The following is a 27047-nucleotide window of genomic DNA, read 5'->3' as shown; positions in this document are numbered from 1 at the left end:
TTAAAGCAGGATTTAAGTAGTTTGGTGCACAACTCAATAAGTTTGCAGTGTGACAAAGAGGAAATCTTTTCTCAATGCAGCTTTTCAAGTTTATTGCATACAAGACACCGCAGCCATTTTTTCCATCCGTCTCAATAAATTGATCAATTTTGTCATGGATTAAATAAAGAGAATCGGCAACAGTGTTAATTGTTGGAGTTGACTCAGCCGACCACGTTTCTGTAGCTTCTTTAAGTGGTGTCAAAATTTCTACTGCACTGATTGTCTTTGAAGAAAAAATATCTTCATTTGCACATAAGCTGATAATTGCACTCTTTAGATGTAGGACAGAGGCCATGCAATCTAGTTCACTATTCCATCTTGTGTCAACAGATTGGCGTAACTATCTAAAATTGATTCCTTGAGCGTCTGATTCTGATTCAAGCAACTCAGCTGTTGACTTGTGAGTTAAAGAAGCCAAATCTTTGCATGTTTGCAACGCATCATCCATTCCAGCAGTCATTCCAAATGAGTCTCGAACTGCACATTGCAAAATATGATTGCTGCACAAGTATTGGTCAAGGCGCTTTGACAATTTGACTGCAAGTTTATTGTTTCTTGCCTGGTCGTTCACGCAGTACATTGGCAAATCAGCAGGCAAATTTAGTTCTTCTAAGAAAGAATCCAGCTTTCCTTCAATTAAGATACCTGTGTGTCTGCCTGGGAACTGTTGGACATGGGGTGTCCATTGATGTAGTCTCAAATTTTCAGCAATAGCATGAAAAGTCCAAGAGATGTAGCTGTCCTGAGCTCGAGAAGTCCAAAGGTCAGAAGTAAATGCAGCACTTTTTAGATTTGGCGTAATCTCCGTTATTATGCTCTTCGTTCCAGCTTGAACTTTTCTTGACTGAATTGGAAGCTTTCTTGAATATGTTGTTCTGTGATGAAGGCTCAATTTAGGGTTTGCAGTGTCAAACAATTTCTTGAAAACTCTTCCTTCGATTGCTGAAAAAGATTCCAGATCAGTGTAAAAGTAATCCAACATTGCAGAGTCAAACTGTTTTTGATTGGAATTGTCTTTGTCATATTTGGACTTTGTTTCAAGCATTTCGACCATGGTTCGTTGTTTCTTCTTAGGAGGAGGAAGAAGAGAGTCATCAGTTTTTTCAGAATACTCAACGTAATCTTGGCTGTGTTTTTTTTCGAGAAGACGATGAAGCCCGCTTGTGTTTCCATCTTTTGTTTTCAAAGGCTTTTTGCACGCCTTGCATTCAGCACCGTCACTTGTTTTTTGAAAATATCTCCAGAATTTGTTTTTTCTTGGTGACATTTTTAATCGTTGAAATGCGGCAAGAATATTTCTTTTCAATATGAACAATATGTGTCAAGTTGAATTCCACTGTTAAACTAATGAAATTAAGTCGAAAGTGCACCATTTTATACAAAAAGTTTTTGTATTTAAAATCTAATTAAAAATATTTAAAATCTAATTAAAATTTTTTAATTAGATTTTAAAAATCTAATTAAAAAATCTAATTAAAAATTTAATTTGTTTTTGTCAAAAACAAATTAAATTTTTAACTAGATTTATTAAAATCACGGAGTCAAAATATTAATTTATTAAAAAAAAAAAATTATTAAGCATTTTGTAAATTATAATAACTTTTAATTTGGAAAATAATATAATATTTAAGTCTCGTTCTACTTCTCGTGAGAATTTTCTATTTCTCGTTTCTCACGAGAAGTCTCATTTCTCACGAGAAACGAGAACGAGACGAGATCTCGCTCATGGTTACTTTAGATGGATGGAGTAATGTGCATAACGCACCAATAGTTTGTGTTAATATTATCTGTAATTGCAGATAATATTAACATTTTAGGAGAAACAATTAGTACTTCTGGTCATTCCCATACTGATTATTATGAATTATCATACTGATTATTATGAATTATCATACTGATTATTATGAATTATCATACTGATTATTATGAATTACCATATTGAAGTATTTAAAATTATAAAAGAGTGAGCATGTAAAATAACAGCAATATTAATATCAGCGCTGACTTAAAAAAAAATTTTTTCTTAATGGTTATTAATTTTTTAATATGTATTTTCAAGTTAAGATATTTATTTACCTAGTTAATAAATAATTTTCTTTGAAAGTTATTATTTTTTTTTTTGAATAATCATAAAGAAATGTATTATGATCATCTTGTTTATTATAGAACAAGTTGTTGATGTTCGACAGAGGTGCAAATCATATCATGAATGTCTCAATAAACTATGAGTTGTGTCCCTTTGAAAAACTTGCCATAGAAATTCCTATTATAGTGAGTTTTCAAAATTTAGGTGGAAAATCTTGGAGTATCTTCAAAATATATCAAAACCAGGTTGAATTTCAAACTTCAAAATCATTAAAGATTAATAAAGATCCGTTTGCACTTCTAGGTTGTTTTACTATTGTTCTTAGTTTTTTTTAATTACAGATATAAATATTGTTTGTTATATTTTGGGATTGATTTTCGGGGAACTTAAGTTCCACTTTTTTATGCTCAGAGAAAGCATTAAAGTGAAAGTAATGTATACCTTACTTACTTTTGTTTATAATTTATTTTGTTCTGAATTCAGTTAAATCTCATTTTAAATCTATTATTCATAATTTTTTTTCCCTGTATTTAAAACATTTTTGTAATTCACTTAATAATAGTTTCACTTTATTTAAAGTAAACCACACTATGCACACATAACAAATGTTGCAAACCACACTATGTACACAAAACAAAAGTTGGGATAAAAATGTTGAGGCTGAAATTTGATTCATTACAAGAACATATTTTGACTGAACCATTTGTAATCAGTACTGTTGAAATGTAAAAGATTCTTTTGAAAATATATTAAAAAGATTTATAGAACTTTTAAAAAACTGTAAAGAATATTATCAGGACCACAAGCCATAAAAAATTGTTAGTGGGTAATAATTTATAGAAGTGTTAGTGCCAAGAACATTTTACAAATGATTATTGCAACTTGATATTTACTGATTGTACCATTACAGAAACATTTTTAGAAATATAGAAGATAAGAAAAATGCTAGAGAATTAATAGGATGAAGCCCTACTCTGGAGCCCTAGATTTTCCATTATTAAAGATGGTTTTAAAGATTTTAAGAAACCTTATTACTTAAAATATTATTATTATTTTAAAAAAATATCATACAATCTTGCTTTTTTAAAGCAAGCTTGTATGATTTTCGTGTTAAAAATTAAAATCATTTTGTTCTAATTAATCTAGGAAGTTATGGTCGTGGTTTATATTGGGATGAAATCAATTTTAATGTCTATGTTTGTATGAATCAACATGTTGCAAGGTAGATTTTTTTTTCTTTCTTTATTGTTTTTTGTTTTATTAAATGCTTTATCTCTTAATATTATTATTATTATTTTATTTTTTTTCAAAAGCACCAGAGCAGCCTGTTTCTATTCTTATAATTATGGAAAATCATGGACAGGTAACATTTTTTAAAGCAATATAGATTTAAATGTAAGATTTAATTAAAAAAAAAAAATTGAACCATGATATTTTTGCACGGATGTTTCGAAATGCAAGGTTTTTTTTCAAATTTGAATTTATCAAAGAATAAACCGCATAAAAAGTTTCGAAATTCATTTTAAAATACTATTAAATTTTTTTATCTATTATATATTTCTTCAAAAAAGTTTCAAATGATCTATTTTTTCTTGTAAAATAAATATTAACATTTACATAAAAAATAATTTTCTTTATCTTAAGCTATGTTGTGAATTTTTCAAACATTTGCTTATTCAGCAAAAAAAAGCCATAGTTTTAATTTAATTTTTTTTTACTCATTTATCAATGCATCTATTTATCAAAAATACTATTTCATTTGTTTGTATCATATTGCTATTTGAAAACAACAAGAAATGTGGACAATGCATATCAGTAAGGAATGTGTTACTATAAAATCTATGTTGTTTCATCCATCTCCAAATGAAGGTCTTTGTTCAGTCTTTGTATTGATGGTTAAAAATTTGATGACTTATATTGAAGAAGTTCTTAAATATATTCAAAATTAGGACCATCTCAACTCTGATGTTGGTTTTGGCAAAGCGGTATTGCTCCTTTATACTTAGAGATAAAAGTGGAAATTATATGATATTTAATTTTGAAGTTGTCAGTCTTAAGTCATCTGGATCTGTGTATGATGTTAATTTATTTTGTATATATCAGGGTTCTGATTGCCATAAGAATATTGCAATTATTCTTGGGCATTTACCAATCACATTTAAAGAATTTATTTGTCAGATTTTAAATTAAAAAGGAAAAAAATTAAGCTGTTCTTAGTTGAAAATTTTAATTTTATCTATGATGTTTTGGGACACCAGGGTTCAGCTGCTAGCTGTACTAGTTCTACAGACCTAGTCGAGTTACAATATCTAAGTAGCCATGCCTCTATGCCTTACACACCACAATATCTGGAAAGGGTTCACAATGAGAACTTTTGTGAAGATAGACACAATGGAAACTTACAATCTCTGGGTAAGTTTTTATTTAAATATTGATACTGTGATTTTTTTAATAATAACTTTAGTAAATGATGTGCCATCTGTTTTACATATTATGTTAGGAGTAGTGTTAAAGCTGTATAAATTATTGTTAAAGGAATGTAAGACTTTAGATTGTTAAGCTGGTTTATTCTATCTAATAGTAAACGAGTGTAATGTGAGCTGTTAAAAGCATTAAATGATATCACACAACAAAAGCCTTGAGTTGTGAGTGTAATATGTAATATAGAGAATAATGAGTGTTAAGGATGTCAGGGTGAAAATATAGAAATTCTCGAAGATATAGAAACACTATATGATATGGCAATATGAAATATAAAGGCGATATGAAATATAAAGAGTTAAAAGTGTTTATAAAATAATATATATTGTAAGTCATTTCAAAAATTAAAAAATTGCTGAAAAAGTTGTCTTTCAATATCTTCAAGTCCAATGTGAAGTTTTAAAAGTGGATTATAATCGATTGCAGATAGAATGGGAGTCTCATGAAAAATGAAAAGAACATAGGGTCTCATGAAAAGGGCTCTTCTTTAGGCTTTGGGTAATATATGAAAGTTAAGCTACAGGTTTACTATGGAAATGTATTTGCAGGTAATTATTGTAAAGAAATCACTATAAACTTAGTAGTGTTATTGATGATGTTGCGATAAGGAATCGATTTTTATGCGTATCTAGTGTTGCAGCAAATGCTTTTTAAGAAAAAGTTTTTTTTATGATGCTGAAATAAATGAGTTCTTTATTTGAATAAATTTATTTTTGAGTTTTATGCTTGCTTTCCAAAGGAAAATATCATTCAAAACATACATGAGTTGTTGAATGAAGACAAGATAGACATTAGCATAACTGCATAAATAAGTAATTAAGACAGTTGCATCCAGATAGATATCAATAGCAAAAACTGTATCTCATTTTAAAATGCTTTGAATTACACTGCAAAGCTGATTGAAAACTTTAAGCTGCTAAAGTGAAAAACTGTGTTGCGTGTTCTAAGCAAGCAGAACATTTGTTTTATAGAAAAAGTTTTTGTTTTGTTTGTGATCAGAGTTTTAAATAAAAAATTTATAAATAAATTTATGAGTTTCAAACTGTTCTTGTATGTTTATGTAACATTGTCTTTACAAAAGTTTTTATTCAATTTTTTTCATTATATTTAACTTTTTTAATTTTAGATGCTAATTTGATTATTGGCTTTTAAATAAGTTGATTCTAATCTACTTCTTCAGTCATAAAAGTGTTGCAGTTTCTATTTAATCACAGTAAACATAAGTATTGCAGCTTGTGGCTGTAAGACCACAGAGTAAACATAAGTATTGCAGTTTGTTTCTGTTAGACCGCAGAATAAACACTAGTATAGCACTTTGTTACTGTCAGACCGCAGAGTAAACACTAGTATTGCACTTTGTTGCTGTTAGACCGCAGAGTAAACACTAGTATTGCACTTTGTTACTGTTAGACCATAGAGTAAACACAAGTATTACAGTTTGTTGCTATCAAATCTTGAAGTAAACAGGAGGTTTCGATTAGGAATGGAAAATGGAGTAGAAAATTAGTATCAATTAATGCATATGAAACATTTTCTTAAAAAAAATAATTTTTAATTATTGGTAATGTATTATTAAAATACCAACTGAATTTATAAAAAAATTTTTTGTTTAGTAGGACAACTAAGTATCTAACGATATTTTAAGTAATGTGTCTAAAGAATTTCTTTTTTAATCAATAATTTTATTGATCCAATTTAAATAATATTTTTTAAAGTAATATTTTTATTGAAGGCTAAAATTAAATAAACTTTTTAATTTTAGCCTTCAATAAAAATATTACTTTAAAAAATATTATTTAAATTTTTATCTATTAATGATGGAAGGATGATCATTAATAGATAAAATCCTTGATTTTATCTATTAATGATCATCCTTCCATCATCTTATCCCAGTTTTAATAGTTTTTGTGATTCTGCTTGACTTTATCTATCCCTGAATCTGTTTACTGTTTGCTTAAAGTAAAGTTTTAAAATGTTTATTGTAAATATTAACTATCAAAAATATTTGCAGATGATTTTTGATAAAAATAGTTTGAAGTTAATAAAGTATAGCTTAAATCGTCAATTCTGTGCGTTTAATGGGAATTCAAGAAAAGTCTGAATTATTTTGTTAAACATCAAAAGCTGACAAATTTTAATAATGTATTGATATTGTAAAAGTTACATAAGTTTTAGTGGCAACCCCTTTGAAATTAAGAAAAAAATAAACAAGAGGCTGTATTACCACCTTGAAACATTAGGGTAGGTGATTTTTTTCTTCATGTTTTTGATTCTCAGGTGGGTTTTGCTCTTGTTTTTCATTCTGAGAAGGGTTTCGTTCATGTTTTTGATTCTTTCAAAATTTGATTATGTTTTTTATACTGATGAATCTTGTAAATATTTACGATTATCATAATTGTATGTTATTTTTCATGTTATGTATGTAAATAATTTAAACTTTAGTTGTTTTTTTTTTGTTTTTTTTTTTTTTTATTTGTTATCTTAATATTTCTGATTACTTTATTTTCAAGGTCTTTAAAAAAAAAAAAAAATTAATGAAATCAATGAAATGAATAAACTTTGATCATAAAACAAAGTGTTAACTATTTCTATTTATGATCTGAAAAATTGACAGCTTTTTCCGCAGTTTGTAAGGTTTTTGATTTGCTAATTAATATCCACTGAATTTTTTTCTGAAACAGATTTTCTATTCAAATTTGTTATTTTTTTTCCAGTTGATAGTGTTCAAACATCCAAATATAATGAAAAGTTTTCCGTTCAAACTGAATATATTATTAATTGTTTGCTTTTAAATTTTATTAGGAAAACACCTAACCAAATTAGCTGAACAAGAAATCTTTAATATATCAATTTTTGGGCTTTAAAATGCTTTACTAAATATAAAATTGTTTTTTTGCCAATTTTTATGTTTATAGGTATTAATGTAGGCACTTGATGGGGGTTTGGTAACCAATTTATGTTTAAGGAGTATTAATGGAGGTATTTGATGGGGGTGTGAGAACCAATTTAGAATACTTTTATAATCATTAAAACATTTAAAAAAGAAATTTTTTTAAGTATAGTTTCCAATAACTCGAACCTGCAAGGAGCTAAGGAAAATGGTTTGACTTAGCGAATGTTCAACTAAAGTGAATTCCTATCAAGTTGAATTTTGCCTGATAAAAGTTTAATTTAAGACAATTTTTCTTTATTCAATGCTTAAATATAAACATTAAAAATATAGCATTGGTAATGTATTTTGGTGTTTATACTTTAGCATTGAATAAAGAAAGATCGTCTTTTTTCAAAGATTTATTAGTATAATACATTAGTTCAAATAAAAGGGTGAAAAATGTTTCAGTGAAAGAAGTTATGCACTGTATTTATGCTGTACACTTGAAAGATAACATTGAAAAATGTTAGCAACACAAAGACTTATTATTAGGTAATAAAATTGTTTTATTTGGAAATTTATTCAAACTAATAAATAATTGCTTTTTTAGTAATTTAATAGGATTTTTTTGTAACAGTTTTGTTATAGCCTTAATTTATCTATTCTATTTGGATCAAAATATAATGAAAAAATATAGAAAATATCAGGCTACAGTTATTTATGTTTTATAGAGAATGACTTCTCAAAAATAATTTTCAATCAAATTACTTTGATTTTTTAATTTCTCTCACAAAAAGTTCAAGTTAACTGAAGAAATCAGCAGACTTAACAAAGTTCAAGTTATACGAGGTTCGACCGGAGAATTTTAATAGTAATCAATTAGGCGATTTAAAGGGATCAAATAAAACAGTTTGAGATAACCAATGTTTGAATTAACCGGTGTTCGACTTACAGGGAATCAACTGGTTACATATTAGGGAAAAGGCAAAAATATTTTGTTCTGTAGTAGAAAATAATGAACATTTTAATACTGGTTTAGAAGATCACATTTATTTTCAAAGTCACACACTAAGACTCCCAACAATATGGTGGGAGCCATATATCACCAAATATATTTTTTCCTAAAGTATATTAAGTTGGGGCTTGGGTTTGAAACGAAGTTTCATTAAAAATTTTTAAAATGTATTGTTTTTAAATAAAAATCAATTTTTTAAAATTTTATATTAAAAAAACATTTAGAAATGTGGTTTTCTTAACTATCAAAATGTTTATTAGTTTCAGACCAAAAAAAAAATTTTTTTTGAAAAAACTTATCATAGAGACGGCTAGCACTTTAAATGCTGTACCATTTTTGCTTATAATATTATTAACTTATATATAATTATAACAAATAACTGCTACATTTGCGCTTATACTATTTTTATAAATAACTGCTGTATATTACTGCTATACATGCAGATATTGGGTAATAGAAAGATAGAAGATGAATGATATGAATTAGAAACAAATGTTTACATTTATATGTTGTTTTTTTATAAGCAAAAATTTACTTTCAATAATTGCTTAGCTTTAGATTTAAAAGTTGGATCAATTATTGGCCACCATTTGTTATCAAATGAATTATATGCAGTACATCGCAACGAAAAATTGTATTTAATGTTTCATAAAAATCATAAAAAGTGGTTTGCAATAACAAATGAGGAGTTTGTAAAAAACGTTTTAAAAAACATTGACTTTAACTTTTGGAAAAACTTAGAAAATGATGAAAATCAAGTGTTTACACTAGGTTCCAAACAATGGATGGGTAAGTGGAAATAGTTGCTGTTTGTGTTGATTTATTTCTTTTAAATTTTTAAGTTTGAAATTTTTGCTATTAATTAAATCTCTATTTTTATTAATGTTGTCAATTTATAAATTTATTATTTAGAATTAAAATAATAACAAATAAAAGATTATTTGGTAAAAAAATAAAAACGAAAGTAGTAATAAGAAGTAATAAATTTTTAAATTTATATTAAAAATATTTTATAATTTAAAATTTTAAAAATTAAATAGCTTATAAGTTTTAACATAACATAATTTGAAGTTTACATAAGTTAGATATTTGCATACACTTTCGTTGGCTTTTCTTTTTAAAAAAAGTGCTGCGAATCTTTCTTGCTATTACCTCAGTTGCAATGGCTGCCAAGAATACCGTGTCAAACACGCTCGTATAAGCACTGCTATATTATAATATGATAGTTAATGTGAGTTTGCAATGAAAAAATCTACATTGATTTTTTTTTTGTAGTAATGATTATGCTTCTACTTGCTCTTCTTATTTATTTTTCAGGTTGGGAGGTGTTTCTCCTTTAAAAGCAATCCTTCTCACAACTTTTGCGTTACTACTATTGTTGTCTGACAAAATAATGGAAGTTTCTTTTTCGACAGCCTGATGCCTTTGTTAGAAAACTTTCTGTGATCAGAGCTAGCTTCTTTTGCTGCAAGGATCTTGTCAATTGATCCCATTACTCTTCTTCTTCTAGACTTCCTTCGTGCAAAGAAAAAATTACAATCATTTTTATTTGTAATTACAGACAGAGCGTTTGCACTAGCAACTTCAAACAGATTTTTCAGACCTTCTTTGAAGACTTCTTTAAAAAGTTGTGGATCTTTGACCACAGTTTTTCTTTAGAAGCTAAAACTCATGGTGAAATATCTCAAATTTTAAAATCTTTTTGAATTAATGACCTGCGTTAGGCTTTAGCCCAGTGTATTGCAATTTATCAATCATTTCAGCTGATACCTCTCTAATTTTCAACTTTTTCTATTTTTTGGAGATAAAAGAAGTAGCCAAAAGCATCTCTCTGTGATGATAATTTTAAGTGTTTAACATCATCGTGGTGTTTCAGAAGGTAGACATCGCGAGTATTCTGTAACATATTTGTAATATACGAATACACTTTATTTATTGTTATTATGAATATTCTTAGAAATAATAAAAATAAAAAGTCTATTTACTTTAAATAACATTTAGTCTATAAATACAATTCAATGATTATGTATAACCTCTAAATATTTTTCGATCTTTAAGATATTTTACACAAATCATTTTTATCCTAAAAGGAACTCACTCAAATTGGTTCCCATGGCAGATTTTATTTTAATATTTCTTTCATATATTTTTTTCATATAAACCACCCAAATGTACCACCCTACTATAAGAATCGCACCAACAAAAAAAAAGAGAATTAAATGAAGTTAACATCACTAGTGCTCTTATGCAATTGTGACTCTATAAATCGTGTATCAACTTTTTATTGATTGAAAAATATGAGAAACAATTACATCCTAATCTTCTAATTAGGCTAATGAATATCTACTTTGAAAGTTGCATAACAGTTATTTACCATTAAATAACCCCTCTGACCACTTTGCTACTATGCAAATCTTTATTATGGTGCGCAAGTTAATATTATTATATTTTTTTAAATAGGTAGCGCATATGGTTTGTTCTTTCGTAATACATCTAGTGACACTTGGTTATTAAGAGTAAAGTGGCCGAAATAATTGTAAACATTTTTTACCGATAAACAACTGTTCACGATAAAATATTGATCAATAAAGACAAAGATTAAAAGTATGGTGAAGATTACGAATGATAAGCAGTTAACAGTAACAATTGTTAAAATGATTATCAATAATAACATAATTAACATAAATTAACAGGGATTACCAATAATTATTACCATTATTTGACATTTCCTAGCTTTTTTTAGTTCATTTTATTTTATGATTGTGGTATTTTAGTGTATACTTATCAATATAATAGGAATAAAATCTATTATTGTGTGCATTTTATCAAGAATGGACTTTAACTTTTTTTCTCTTTTTTTAATGAGTTTTTATGTTAAATAACCATAACAGTCCCAGAGCCTTCATTTGTGGTGACATGGGCTGGATAAATACTAGTTTTTCTTTTTAGTTTTAGTTTAATTTTTTTTTTCTAAGGATTTTAGGAGCTTTAGAAAATGCTCTTAGGATCTTCAAATTTTATATATATTTGATATTTTAAATCAAGAAAGATTGAAAAACTTCTGCAGTAGTTATGTAAACAAATTTAAAAAAGAAAAATCTGAAAAAATGCTTGTTTTAGCCTCCGAGTGCAATTTGAGCTAATTATAAACCCTTGAAATAAAAATTATTTTAGACTTGTTTATGCAGTGCCATGGATGCATTTTTAAGGTGGATAACCACAATAAAAGGGTTTTTTTTTTTAATGAAAAAAAACGCTTTTATTGTGGTTATTCACCTTAACTTTCACATTAATCCACCACCTTAATCCACATTAACTTTTTATTACTTTAATTTTAACTATAGTGAACTCTAATTTAGTAATTTTGTTAGTTTAACATACTTTGGATAGTTAGTAGGTCAATATCATTAAAAAATTAACTTTTTAAAATTAACTTTTTATTACTTTAATTTTAACTATAGTGAAATCTAATTTAGTAATTTTGTTAGTTTAACATACTTTGGATAGTTAGTAGGTCAATATTAAAAAGTGTCATTAGAAACGGCCTTTGGGCAAATCACTGTTTTTATTGTTATGATTATACCTTGCTATTCGCTAGCTGATTTCCCACCGGGTAATGGTAAGCGAAAAATTGGTAACGGTTAGATAAAGATGAATTAAAATGATGTTTCGATTTTTCAAAAAACAAAGACCAGATATATTACTGAATTAGAGAGAAATGTAGGAAAATACTGCTACATTGACTAATTTATGGAAAACATGCAAGGAAATGCTGCAACATCGACTGAAGGTTTGGGTTGGGGCAGATATAGATCAATCGATGTAGCAGCACTCTCCTACATTTCTTCCCAAATCAGTAATATATCTGGTCTTCAATTTTTTTTGAAAAATCAAAACCCCATTTTGAGTCATAGTATCTTTTACTTACCCCGGGTAAATTATTTGTAAATGTCCATATGAATTTAATAGATACACTTTTAATAAAGTTTATTCAAAACAAGGAATAATTTGCAAATAGAGAATTTTTGGATAAAGTTTGTTGAAATGATGAAACAAACCAAAAATGAGGATATCGGTCTCTTCAAATGAAGTAGTAACAGATATAAATGAAAAAACCTCCGTTGATTTTACAGTGCATTGTAGCTATTGCAAAGGATGTAAAATATGGAAAATTGAAGTGTATCAGTTTATTTTTGGCTGTTGTAAAGTCATTAATGTCATCTAAACCTTTCCAAATCTTTATCAGCAATAAAGATGCTGGTGGTGCAGCAATGGTACTGGTGGTGTTAAATTATTTTCTTGTTCCGTAAATAACTGTGGAGTAATTTATAAGTTTTGTATGGGTGATAGAGATTCATTATTATTTAATGAAGTTGTTAGTTGCTAGCCATAAATTATTTATAAATCTGAATAGCAAAAACTTAAATATTTAGGAATATAAAAAAGCGTGTTAGATTTTATTTAAGAAAACGAAAAAAAAAATATTTGTACTAAAAAAATAAGAGATGTCAAAAACCTCATTAATAGTTCTATAAAAATTATATTCTAGAGGGTTAAACAGTTGTTTCAAGTGGAAAAAAGAAAGAAGATTTATAAGCAATAAAAAAAGATTTCAATGACTTTTCTTATGGTTTTCTTCCAATAAAATATGTTCATGGAAAGATGTACCATTGTAATGAAGTACTTAATAAATAATACGGTCTCGATATCCTAAAAAATATTTTTGTTACAAGACTTTTGCTTAAAGTGGGTGTTCGTTCTGCCATTCTTTAACTCAATAATGTTAAAAAATAAGTCCATATACCTTAACAAGACTTTGTTTCCTTAATATAAAGTTGGACTTACAAAAATCAATTGAGTTTCATTAAAAAGCAGGGTGGCCAGCCAACTGGAAATCAGGGAAATTGTTTCTGGTCAGGAAAAAGTCTGGGATTTTCAATTACTTTTTTTAAAGTCAGGAAAAAAAAGTTTTTTTTCAAAGTTTTTCAAATTTTTTTAAATGTCTATAACAAACCCCACACAACCATCAATCAAATGAAAAATTTATATTCATTTTGCCATACATTCAGAAAATTGGATGGAAAAATATGATTGCTAATATTACCTAAAGTTTGTTACACATTTTTGAAATATATAAATCTATTTAAACATATGATTTTTTTAAACTATGTTGATGCAGTATTAATTTTTTCCATATAAATATTATAGAAATAATAAAAATGTCCACAATAGCTTACTTTCATAATGATTAGATCATTCTTGAATGTCATCCATCATGGGTTTTGCATAATATGAAACAAAGGGTATGTGTAGTGTATGTGAAAAAACATTTTCGCTAAATAATATGGTTATAATGGCAGTCAAAAATCATGAAAAAGTGCAAAGCATTTTAAAAATATATCTTTAGAAAGCCAACCAACAGTATTTGATTGTTTTGCTAATAAGTCACAAAAAATACATTATCTCAAACAACTGTTTCATCAACATGAACTTTATTAGTTTCTGAATCATTGCCATCTTAAGTCAAAAAGTCTTCTAGCATATCCTATAAAAAAATAAAGGACATTCCTATAAGAAATTGGAACAGGATTTTTTATAGGATAACGCAATTAAATACAACCTATAGGAATTTCTTTAGGATAGGATTCCTATACAATCTTGTTCCAAAATCATATAGGAGTCTTATCCTATAAGACACCAATATAACCGTTGTATACTATCTTACAGACAACTTATAAGCCTTATAGGATTGCAATATTCTTATACTATCCTATTGGGTATTGGCAAAAATAGTACTATACTACTATTTTGCCAATATTTGACTGTAACTATAATTACATAATATTTAGGAATTTTATAATAATCATCATTAAATGATGTATTAAATACATACCAAATAATTCATATAATTAAGCAAATTATTTTATCCAGATCAATTTATGTATATATCTATAAATATATATACATACAGAGAATTTTCTGAGGGCACATGATAATACATTTGTCGACAAACTTATTATTATGTGTCTTCATAAAATTCTCATACTTAAGGTTAGCATACAAATAAGGTTTTACTTTATTTTTAGGTGTATTCAAGCTTTCTCTGAAACAAAAATTTAATAGTATTGTGTTATAAATACAACAAATTTGTTATGTATAAAATGAGAGTGTATATATATATATATATATATATATATAATATATATATATATATATATATATATATATATATATATATATATATATATATATATATATATATATATATATATATATTAGGGTGGTCCCTAATTTTCAAAGTTTGATTTTTGTAAAGGGCACCCTTGAATTTTGTTTATATGCATGCATAAAAAATTCGCAAAAAAATCAGCTAAATCTGAAAACATTTAGAGGTCCCTACCACATCTATAATAGTTAAGTATCATGTGGGGTTCCGTGGCTGCATTTCACTAGTTGTTATGCTGGTGAACTCTTTCACAGCACACTATACCACCTGCATAATTTATCAATATGATGTTACTTATTTATTGTTAAATTATCCAGAATGGATTTCACCAGCTGTCAGCCATTTGTAATCAGACACTGACAGACACTTACTCAATATAACAATAATATTTGATGAATCTGAATTAGTGACTACTGACTCTCTCAGGGAAACTTCCGTAACAACTGACCTAGTGGATACTGGATCAAAAGTGAGTGTTTTCTTTGTTTATTTTTGCTTAAATATTAATTTGCCAAATTATATTGATTTAACAATGAATTATTATAAAACAGACAGAATGACCCATCCGCTGTGCTAAATCCATTTTAAACTGTTAATTATTATCAATTGCCTGAGTGCCATAGTATTGAACTTAACTTTTCATTTATGCACATAATTGTGTATTTTATTTATTGGTTTTAGACCTTGTCAGAGTTTTCATATGTCATTGTTGTTTATTTATTTTGCATAACATAAATTTTGTCAGTTAGTTTTCTGAGCTCTATAAGTTTTTGTTAGAAATTACATATTATTTAAATAATTAAGTTGGATGGTAACAAATAACATTTATTATTTTAAGGGAGATGGCCAATGCTTGCTGTAGGACTTCGAAACCAACTACAAGACGAGAAACTGAGTTGTGGCTGATAGGCCAAAGGTCTGAAATTCTCAGCTCTACAAAGTTACCGTCAAAGAAGGAAGTCAAGACACTTTTCTTCTATTACAAAGAGGCCATCAAATAGACCATTCGTGAAGCATCACATTCAACAACTAATGATGTTCTTGAAGTGTGGGCTAAAGCCCGCATCCCGACACGGTTGAAGAAACACGTTGTTGAAAAAGTTGAATGTCTGTTCCATGAATATGACAAACTGAAGAAAAATAAGGAAAATAAAGCAAAGCGCTCTGAAAGTCTACTGAAGAAGGAAGAAGAATGGAAGGATGGCTTAGAGAGTCTTTTTGACATTGCTCATGCGGACGCCATGAAGATGATTAGCATGCAGGAGGACAGGGAGTTCCTGTTAGCTCAGCGTGAGGCGGGACGACGTATTAAGATGGGAAGTGTTGACAAAGCCATGGCCAAAAGAGAAAGAGATGTTCACAGTAGAGAAGAAAACTTCAAGAGAAGAAAAGAGAGAGAAGAACAGGACAGAGTGGCCAGAGAGGAGAAAGCTATTCTTCAGAATTCCGAAAGCAAACAGGAGTCTGGTAATGATAATGAAGCATTTGGTGAGCCATCATCAAGCACAACTTCAAAGAGAACTAAACGTGGCACACACACAAAATACTGAATGACAAGTTAGCAGTATGTCTGGATATGGCAAAGGTCAGTGATTGAAATGCTGCACTAGTCCTGACTCCAGCACTGCAGCACCTCGGTCATGACCCAGCAGAGTTTAATATCAATCGATCGTCGAAGAGAAAGCATGAAATGTAGGCAGAGAATGGAAGAGAACTTGAAAGCAGAATTCAAGCCAACAGTTCCACTAACAATACACTGGGATGGGAAATTGCAGGAAGATATCAGTAGCAAATAAATTGTGGACCAGCTCCCAATCCTCGTGTCTGGACTAGGAGTTGACCAACTTCTTTGTGTACCGAAGCTACCATCTGGAATTGGAGAAGCTGCAGCAACAGCTATTTATGATGCCACTGTAGTGTGGGGCATAGCTGATAAAGTCAAGTGCGTGAGCTTCGACACTACTTCCGTCAATAGTGGTCCAAGAAATGGTGCTTGCATCCTACTGGAGCAGAAGTTTGACAAAGATTTGCTCTGGTTTGCTTGCCGTCATCACATTTTAAAAATACTCTTAGAGGCAACGGTTACTCTTTCTCTTGACCCTTCAAAGGGTTCAGACATCATGATTTTTAAAAGGTTTCAAAGCAGTTGGGAAATCATTGACCGGTCAAACTTTCAGACATCTAGTTCGAATTACATCGTGCACAGTGCCGTTTCCAGTGTTGCAAATAAAATTATTGCATTTGCTGAAAACCAACTGCAACAGTTTCAGCCTCGTGATGATTATCGCGAACTGCTAGAGCTGACAATAATGTTTCTGGGAGGCGTTCCATCTCAAGGATGCTCATTCAAAGCTCCGGCAGGACTGCATCGAGCCAGATGGATGGCCAAGGCTATTTATTCATTGAAAATATGGGTGCTGAGAAGCCAATTCAAGATGACAAAGAAAGAAGAGAAGGGAATAGCAGACGTGTGTCTTTTCACAGTGACTCTGTATGTCAAGGCCTGGTTTAGAGCGCCGTCAGCGCCATCTTCGCCTCGTGTTGATCTCGAGCTTATTAAGGAGATCGACAAATACAAGGCACACAATCAAGCAGTCTCTCAGATTGCAATGAAGAAAATTTTAGGACATTTGTGGTACTTGTCAGAAGAACTGATTGCATTGGCTTTCTTTGATGACAAAGTCTCCGATGAAACTAAACATCTGATGGTCAGTGCCCTGCAAGCACCGGGTGCAGAACATCCTTTGAAGAAGATAACTGTTGATCCTACGCTGGTGAGCTCCAAGAACTTGGAAGACTTTGTCACCGAGAGCAGTCGTAGATTCTTCATCATCACTGGTCTACCGTCAACTTTCCTCAACAAAGATGTGAAGCTTTGGTCTGCAGATGCTGACTATCAGTTGGCAAAGAACACTATCAGTAGTATGAGAGTTGTGAATGACATAGCAGAACGTGGAGTTGCCTTAATGGACGAATACAACGAGCTGCACACAAACGATGAGGAGCAGAAACAGTGCCTTCTCTTAATTGTAAAGAAGTACCACCAGCGATTTCCTGATTGAGCGAAAAATACCCTGGCAATGGACTAACTAGACGGTTTTTATCACTTTGACAGTCTCAACACAGAAGGACAATAATAATTACAATATGTAACACTGTAACAGTTGTTTAAATGTGCTTCAATAAAGCAATGTTGTGCTCTGTGATCATATTTGTCTTAATCATTCATATTGTAGAATACTGAGCATATGAGCCTTCTGTGGACACTTTTATAGATATAAACTCTGCGGTAGGGACCCCTAAAATGTATTTTTTTCAAACAAATTTTTCAGAACAATTATTTTTTCATAAACGTCAACCATTCAAGGGGGTGCCCCGTCAGAAAACTGAAGAAAATTTTTTTTGTTATGAATAAGGACCACCCTAATATATATATATATATATATATATATATATATATATATATATATATATATATATATATATATATATATATATATATATATATATATATATATATATATATATATATATATATATATATATATATATATATATATATATATATATATATATATATATATATGCGCGTTTTATTTGTTATTCATAAAAGTAAAAAAAAAATTTTCAATTTTTCAACAAATTATAGTTTGTTCAAAAATCGTTTTTCTGATATTTTACTAGCTTACTATCTTACAGAAAACTAGCAAATCAAAAAAAAATTCTTTTTTCAAATCCATGCTTTATGCAAGCAGAATTCTATTGGGCCTAGAAATTCTTTTTTTGTTATCTTTTGTAGAAGGAAAAATTACTGTTTTTTTTTTTTTTTAAATTTAAAAATTACTGTTTTTACTAAATTTTTGTTTTTTAACTTAATAACTTAAGACTTATTAACTTAATAACTTAAAACAATAGGTTTTTAACTTAATAACTAAAGACTTATTACTTAATAACTTAAAACAATAGGTTTTGAATCGCTGCGCTTTAATGTCTTCGAAACTGCAAATAATTTGCAAATCAATGATTTTTGTGACGTAATACGCAATTCATATCAAATAAATAAAATGTATAGGGAAATACAAATTAAATTTTTGTTAACTTAATTAACTTTTTTTGGTCAAATTTTTCCATTTCCTTGTATTGTCATCGAAAATGATTAAGTGTGCAAAATCTGAGCAAAATTGGTTGAGAAAAAAGCTTTCAAAATTTGATTTCAAATTTTGTAGCACACAAACATATATAGAAAGTAACCTTATATAAAGCATGGAAAAAAAAGGCATCCGCACATAGTTCAATAAAGCGCTCTTATAGGCATATTGATGAATATAACGAGACTGATAATGAAAGTGATGAAGACTGCAAAACTTTGGATGAAGTTGTAGCCCAACTTAGCCCATAACCTTCTGAAACCCTCTTTATTATTTAAATAGTATGCTAAGCTATGAAGAAAATATTAGATTTATAAGTTTCATGACTTTAGAAAATTTTATATTATTAATTTAGCCAGTGGCTTTACAGAAATGAAAGTTATAGTGTGTTACAAGCATATAGTATATTACAGGTTTTAATGTTAAATTAGTTTTTATTTATCTTTATTCGAGAATTTTGTTGCTATGAATTTATATTCGAGTTAAAACTTGTATATAGACCATAACTTATACATTGTTTGAAAAATGTATAAGTTATGGTCTATATACATATATATATATATATATATATATATATATATATATATATATATATATATATATATATATATATATATATATATATATATATATATATATATATATATATATATATATGAGTGCATTTATATAGAATTTTATTGCTATAAATTTAAAACAATTGAGTACTTTTTGATATAACATTAAATCATAAAAACATGATACAAAGACGTTAAATTTTGTATATCAGTAAATATGAAGTATTTAATTTTTCTTTAAAATAAGGCTTTACTTAAGAGTAATTCCACGTCAAAACAACCAATTTTTTTTTTAAATGCAACCCTATGTCCTTAGATTTTTTTTATATTTTTACCATAGTTAGTACATTATAAAATAAGATAAATCCCAAAATTTCAAGGTCTAACTCCCAACGGTTTGTGAGTAATCGTTGTTTTAATTTTGGCTACTATTATTGTTTTGGTCATTTTCCGCCATTTTTAAATTTACATTTCTCCTTATAAAACCAAGTCTATAAACATTTGAGTTCTAAAAATAAGTGACTTAGTTAATTTCTAGGTGAGGAATTTGAATATATAAATAAAAAACTCATTTTATAATTAAAAAGTACCTAAATATCAATTATAAATGTTAAAATAGTGGACACCTGCCCCAGTAAAATTTTTAGGTGTGCAGTAAATTTTTTAAGCCTAAAATTTCAAATTAGATCATTGTATGTTTGAAGAACATTGTGTGAAAAAATCATTTCTGCCAAATACATAGTTTAAAAATTACATGAAAAATGTTACAAAAAAAGCAAATATAGCATATTTCGCTTATCGTAGTATTTAAAATAAATAAAAATGATGCATACTTGAATTGATATACAATCTTTTATAATATATCCATTAAAAATTATTGATTTACAAATATATACTTATTAATTTTGTTGAAATCTTTTTTTGAAAGTTCATATTTGTCTGATATTATTGTTGGTGCACTTATTAATGTTATTACATTGGTGATTGGTATCCAACAAAAATTATTCCTTTTCGGCCAGAAAAACTGTTCAGATGGACCGTGTGGATGCATAAACTTTATTTTTATATCATTATATTCTTCATCTTTTTCTTCAACTACTGCAATTCACCAAAACGAGTTATATGTACATGCGTAATATTTGTATTTCTGCATTAGCTCAAAATTTATTAAACCTAAATTTTGGTAGTTTGATTTTTTAGTTATATTAATAGATTTTGGATTTATATTGTTACTAGTTTTTTTAAATAATATAGATGCTTTCGAAACTGGTATGCAATGGTGAAATCCTCGACTTCCTGGTATTGTTTTTCCTTTCTCAAATCGTTTGTTTTATGTAGCTCTAACATTAACCATAGTTCCTTTATCAATTTTAAAGAACTTTATTGTGAGCGTTTTTTGAATGCAAAATTCAAACGTTGCATCGATTGTTAGTATTTGATTTTTCTTTGGACGTTTTTTTGGTGTTGTTCGTTTTACTGTATCACCTATTGCATCACAAGAATATTTGCCATGACTGGTTGCAAAAAATATCCATTCAGCTAAAAAATCTTCTGAGTGATGGCATAGATTTTGAAAATTTTTATACTGTCCTCCACATCCTTCAGAAAAGTAATACAATTTGAGAATTAAAGAAGGGTTTCTTTGATATAATTACATAAAAAATATTTTAAATCAAATTACCTTTCATTTTTTTTTTATGCACTTTATAAACATTACAAAAATTGCCATTTTTCTTTTCAAATCTTTTTCCAAAGTAGTGAAAATGGTGATTACAAATGCTGAATAGTTCTTCACAAGCACGCAACTCAGATCTACATAAAATGTTTTGACGAGTATCAGTGTCTAGGTCATGTAGTAAAAAAATCTCTTTATTTCTAGAATATGAGGTTTTATGGCATTCTGACTTCAAAACTTTACTAATATCACATGAAATCATTTTGATAATGAATTAAAAAATGTTATAATTGCAAATTTAAAAATGCACAAGTATTAATTACATTATTTATGTAGAACTAATTGCAACATTTAAATTAGATGAATATGTCTAAATTCAGCAATTAAACTTATTTTTTCAGTAATTAAACTGATAATTGGAAAAGAAAAGGAACCAAAGAACAAAAAGGAAATAAAAAATACATTAAAAAAACTTTCATAACTTGAGAACCACTTAGATTTAGATTTAGGTAGGAATTAACATTTTTTCCTAAAGTACTTTGGCGAAAATTGAAAAACAAATCAGAGAATTTAGGGTTGTATGGCCTGGTTGTTTTGAAATGGAATTACTCTTAGGAAAAGAAATAAAAATTGCACGTTTAATTCAGGAGCGGATCCACGATTTTTTAGTGTTTGAGTTAAATAACTTCCAGGTAAGTTCTATATTCCAAACCTTTGAATGTTCATACTTATGTCATTTAAAGATGTTTTGCAAAAATTTGCGCCGCAAAGAACTTGGGAACAAAAATACCCTAAAAATTAGAAAACTAAAACGTGGGGGAAATAAATTTTTTGAAATATGAATTCTAATATCCTAAACTAGGTAGAAATTTCTTTAAGGTAAAAAAATTTCATTGAAAAATAATGATTTGTTTAGAAATCATACCTAATTAAATAACCCCCCTCGTTTTGAGGGGGTTGTAAACTTTACATGGTTATACCTTCTTAATACCAAATGATTTTTTGACAAAATTTTAAAAATATGTACAATTTTTAGTCTTATTTAAGTAAGTAATTTTTCTGTTTGGAAAAATTAATTCCCTTCACGTTTGGGCGGATGATTTCTACTTTTTAGGGTATTTTTGTTCCCAGGCTCTTCGTAGCGCAATTTTTTGCAAACATCCTTAAATGACATAAGTATGAACATTCAAAGGTTTGGAGTATAGAACTTAGCTGGAAGTTATTTAACTCAAACACCAAAAAATCGTGGTCCGCCCCTGCAATTATATATACATTTTTAGTACAAAAGTAAAATATTTACAGAACTATGTATTTGGCATAAATGATTTTTTCACACAATGTTCTTCAAACATACAATGACCTAATTTGAAATTTTAGGCTAAAAAAATTTACCGCACACCTAAAAATTTTACAGTGGCAGGTGTCCATTAGTTTAACATTTATAATTGATATTTAGGTACTTTTTAATTATAAAATGAGTTTTTTATTTATATATTTAAATTCCTCATCTTGAGATTAACTAATTCACTTATTTTTAGAATTCACACGTTTAAAGGCATGGTTTTATAAAGAGAAATGTAAAATTAAAAATGGCGGAAAATGACCAAAACAATAATAGTAGCCAAAATTAAAACAACCATTACTCACGAACCGTTGGGAGTTAGACCTTGAAATTTTGGGATTTATCTTATTTTATAATGTACTAACTATGGTAAAAATATAAAAAAAATCCAAAGACATAGGGTTACATGGCCTGGTTGTTTTGACATGGAATTACTCTTAAGTAGTTAATATTTATTAATATATTATACACTTAAGTTGTTAATAACATTTATTAATATTTATTAATATATAACTTTTAAAAATTTAGTTACCCGTTTGTTGTTAATAATAACATCATTAAAGCATCATTTTCAAACTTTTTTATATGAAATAACGAGATTATATGGTTAACTTTGTATAAAGTTTTGTTTTTAGTAAGTTATTAAATATGAAAGTTATGCAAAGAAGTTGTGAAGGTATTATTTTAAAGTATAAACAGATTTGAATTAGAAGAAGTGGTCTTAGAATCCAGATTGTTTGAATCATGAGAAGAAGTGGTAATAATTAAATTAATAATTGTAACAATTAAATTAATAGTGGTAATAATTAAATAAATAAATAATTAAAAAAGGAATTAAAAAAGATTGAATTGGAAGACAAGGTGGTTGTGAAAAAAATCGCACTAATTGTTGTTTAGAGAGCACAAGTAAAAATACTTTATTTCCATTTTTGTGCTTACTTGAAACTTGTAGTTATACTCTCCCCAGACGGCACAACTCGTTTAAAAGTTACGCGTGGTTTCTGTTGCGTGTTTAAAACTCCCGAAAACACTAAGAATAACACGTGTCAAGAACAGGGTTTTGATTCCGTGAAATTAACTACTATATTTTACCAAAAAACCAGTTTGGATATTAAGTTTTTAGTGATGGTTTTTCAGTTACAAAAATGGAGTATTAAATTATCAAAAGTTTTCGCAACGAATGTAAAACCATTACTAAAAGCACGGGATTTTTCAAATTTATTGCATTTTTATTATTCGGAAGGTTTTAGAGTGTGTAACAAGAACTTTCAGGAAAACATTTGTCGAGAAAATTTATATGTTAAATAAATTCAGTTTTTGTTAAGTATTAGCATGAATATATATATATATATATATATATATATATATATATATATATATATATATATATATATATATATATATATATATATATATATATACACACACACAAACACACACACATATATAAATATACACGTGTGTATATATATGTGTATATATATATATATATACACATATATATACACATGTGTATCTATATACATACACACTTGTGTATCTATATAATTTATACAATGTATATTTTATATATGTATGTATAATACATATATAAAATATGTATGTGTTTATTTATGTATTCATATGTATATATGTATGTATGTATAAGTCTATATAATATGTATGTATGTATAAATATATATATATGTATATATATATATATATATATATATATATATATATATATATATATATATATATATAAATATACATATATACATACATACACTTATAAATAAATGTATGTTATGTATACGTAATATGTACTCATATACACACATATGTGTGTGTAATTCGGCGTATGTAAAATTGTGTGTATGAATATATATATATATATATATATATATATATATATATATATATATATATATATATATAAAATAGATTTTTTGTGTTAATAGTATTATTTTTTTTTCTATTAGTATTTTTATTATTTATATATGTTTGATATATACTAGTGTTGTTCCTATATAAAGGTGTGTGTACTAAATGCTATAGGATATCCTATTAATGATAATTATTTAACAAAAATGAAAAGAACAAGTTCAGCATAGTGGAAAGAATATATGAAAAAATATCGATCAGCTTTAGCTGGAAATTTATTTCCTGTATGTTTAAATTTGTCTTCGAGCTACGAGGCTGCACCAATATACTACCTATGCTTCATCAAATAAACTTTCTCTACCAATATTGACAGCAAAATCTAGTAATACTTTGTTGCAAAATACTGTCCGTAAGTAACTTTACTTATCTGTAAATCAATTGTTTATATTTGAAAATTATTATGTAAATGTTAAATTAATTTTTAATTGTTTGAGAAGATACAAAAATGAGTCAGCAGTATTAAAAATATGGCATGAGCCAAAGCCAGCAAGAAAATTTCTTGCATAGTCTATCTGATTGCAGAAATGATATTTTTTTGCTGATAAAAGTAAGAGTCTATTATCAAGCAGACTATGGCTAGTGATATGCATTAGCACATATTGAACTTTTTTTGTTTTGTTTGCGTGTGTATATATATATATATATATATATATATATATAACATTTTTAAACCAGAATATGTGGGTTTTAATAAGCAACAAAACATAAATTGAAAAGATTCTACTATAAGTCTTCTACTTACTTATAATCTACTAAAATAATCTTACTAATTCTACTAAAAGTCAACTACTAAGTTTTTCACATGTTCAACGAAAAAGACAATGAGAAAAAATATTAATCGTGGTACAACTGTTAATGAAAATACTTGTATTTAAACTCTAGTTATTTATCTTTAACTTCAAAAAATTTTAAATGACACTAATATTTCTGGTAAGTTTTGATTTTGCAAATTTTATCTTTTAGGAGTTTTACCGTTATCACATAATCTAGATGAAGAAAATATATTATAGAAGACTTCAGAAACTTAATGAAGATAATAATATTAATGTTGATTAAGGTAGGTGACTATTAATGAACAGGGGGCATGTGTGCATTTGGTTTTTTTAAATATTATGTATAACTTATATTTATATTTATTACCTGTATTTGAGTGTATATTAGTCTAATTCATCTTAAAACAGGATATTTGCACTTTAACAAGCAACAAAAACCAAATGAGATGGTTTCGAATCAACCTTTAAAGATTTCTATATTTATAAGCAAAAATCAATTAAGAGAGGATTTACATCCTGGTACAAATGCTAATGAAAATACTTGTGAATACTCGGGCTTCTGGGTCTTTCCAAAGTAATAACTTATTTGCATTTAATTTAAAAGTTTATAATATTTAAAAAGTACAATAGTATATTTGATAATTTATGTTTCTTAATGGGTTTCATAAATTCTTAAAGGGCGTCTCTTATTTAGGTTAAAGTTGGTGGCTCTAAAAAACAATTTGAAAAGAAGAATGAAGGGTCGATTCCATTTAAATGTACAGACATAAACAAGCGTGATTAATAAGGAAAAAATCAATTTTACTTTTCCATCGAATCATTACTCTGGTTTTTTCAGACAGCATTTTTTATAGTGCATTTATTTAGGTACAATACAAAAAGATAATCATTTATTTTGTTATTTATTATAAAACTTGTTTTTTTTTAAACAGATTAAGGCGAATCATCAAAAACCATTACCAATACAGATCGACCAAAAAATCAGACAAACGAAACTTCTCCCATGGATGATGCCATGTTTTAGCGTAAAATGATTGTGTCACACCATTACATAAAAAGAAATTTGAGCTACTGCAATAGTTTTTAGATAAAGATTTGAATGAAATTAAATTTGAACAGGTTACCTCAATTGAGGAATTAGTAAAGTTCGAGACCCGACTTTTAAGAAAAATTAAAAAGAACATTTGATGCTACTGGAATTGTTTGTGAAAATGCGAAAGCGTATTGTTATACAATTTTAGATTTTATAATGACGGAAGAGGCGATCAATCAAAATTAAATATTATGTATGGTAACCATGTGCCAAACGTCTTTTATTAGCTTATTTTTAATGATTTGGTTTTTTATTTCTTCGTTTATTTTTTCTTTGTAGTATTATTGTAAAATAATTTACCTTAAAAAACAAAAATAAAACAACAAAATTGTCGTAAATATAATGTAGTATATATAAAAAAAGGTTTAAACGGTTTAAAGCTATAATCGTGTCTAACAAAACCTACGTATTTTTGGTTTATCATTAAACCGTGCTGAACAGCTGTTAGTTCAGGCATAAATTTGGAAAACTTATGCCTGAACTAACTTATGGCATTAAATAAAGTTTCCGTTTGGAAACTTTATTAAATGCCATAAGTCCGTTTTAGACTATAGAAAACACGAATTTAAAACCTCATAAAACACGAGTTTAAAACCTCAAAAACGCGTATTTAAAACATAAAAAAACTCGTGTTTAAAACCATAAAAAACACGTGTAAAACTCCAGTTAAACTTCCCGTGAAATCCACGTGTTTTTGGTTTACGCATGGATCGTAACAAACACGTGTTTATACGGGTTTTAATTCCGAGATTAAAACCAGATGTGCCGTCTGGGTCACGACCACGATGATTTTTAGATTTTAGATAAGAATTTT

At 27.8% G+C, this 27047-nt stretch overlaps 1 protein-coding gene and 1 long non-coding RNA gene across 6 annotated transcripts in view; both read left to right on the top strand.

Moving 5' to 3' along the window:
- The window catches only part of LOC101240177 (uncharacterized), a 54831-nt gene extending 43510 nt beyond the window's left edge, over positions 1-11321 (top strand). For 2 of the 5 annotated variants that reach the window (XM_065810123.1, XM_065810126.1), the window contains exons 9-13: positions 2209-2431; positions 3275-3350; positions 3442-3491; positions 9049-9285; positions 10957-11321. In XM_065810123.1, the coding sequence (XP_065666195.1) occupies positions 2209-2431; positions 3275-3350; positions 3442-3491; positions 9049-9285; positions 10957-11030 (660 nt within the window). In that variant the 3' untranslated portion in view covers positions 11031-11321. Of the gene's footprint in view, positions 1-2208; positions 2432-3274; positions 3351-3441; positions 3492-7865; positions 8034-9048; positions 9290-9813; positions 10707-10956 lie in introns of those variants that run through there. The other 3 variants (XR_010641774.1, XM_065810124.1, XM_065810125.1) reach the window with 3 other exon arrangements.
- Positions 11322-20189: 8868 nt separating this feature from the next.
- On the top strand, positions 20190-26561 carry LOC136087407 (uncharacterized). Its single transcript, XR_010641772.1, has 6 exons — positions 20190-22558; positions 22641-23201; positions 24482-24716; positions 25331-25424; positions 25549-25714; positions 25835-26561. It is a non-coding gene; the product is annotated as an uncharacterized LOC136087407 (long non-coding RNA).
- The last annotated feature ends 486 nt before the right edge of the window (positions 26562-27047 follow it).

Source organism: Hydra vulgaris, chromosome 11 (assembly GCF_038396675.1).
Source record: "Hydra vulgaris chromosome 11, alternate assembly HydraT2T_AEP".
NCBI lineage: Eukaryota > Metazoa > Cnidaria > Hydrozoa > Anthoathecata > Hydridae > Hydra > Hydra vulgaris.
This window is presented reverse-complemented; position numbering and strand designations above follow the sequence as displayed.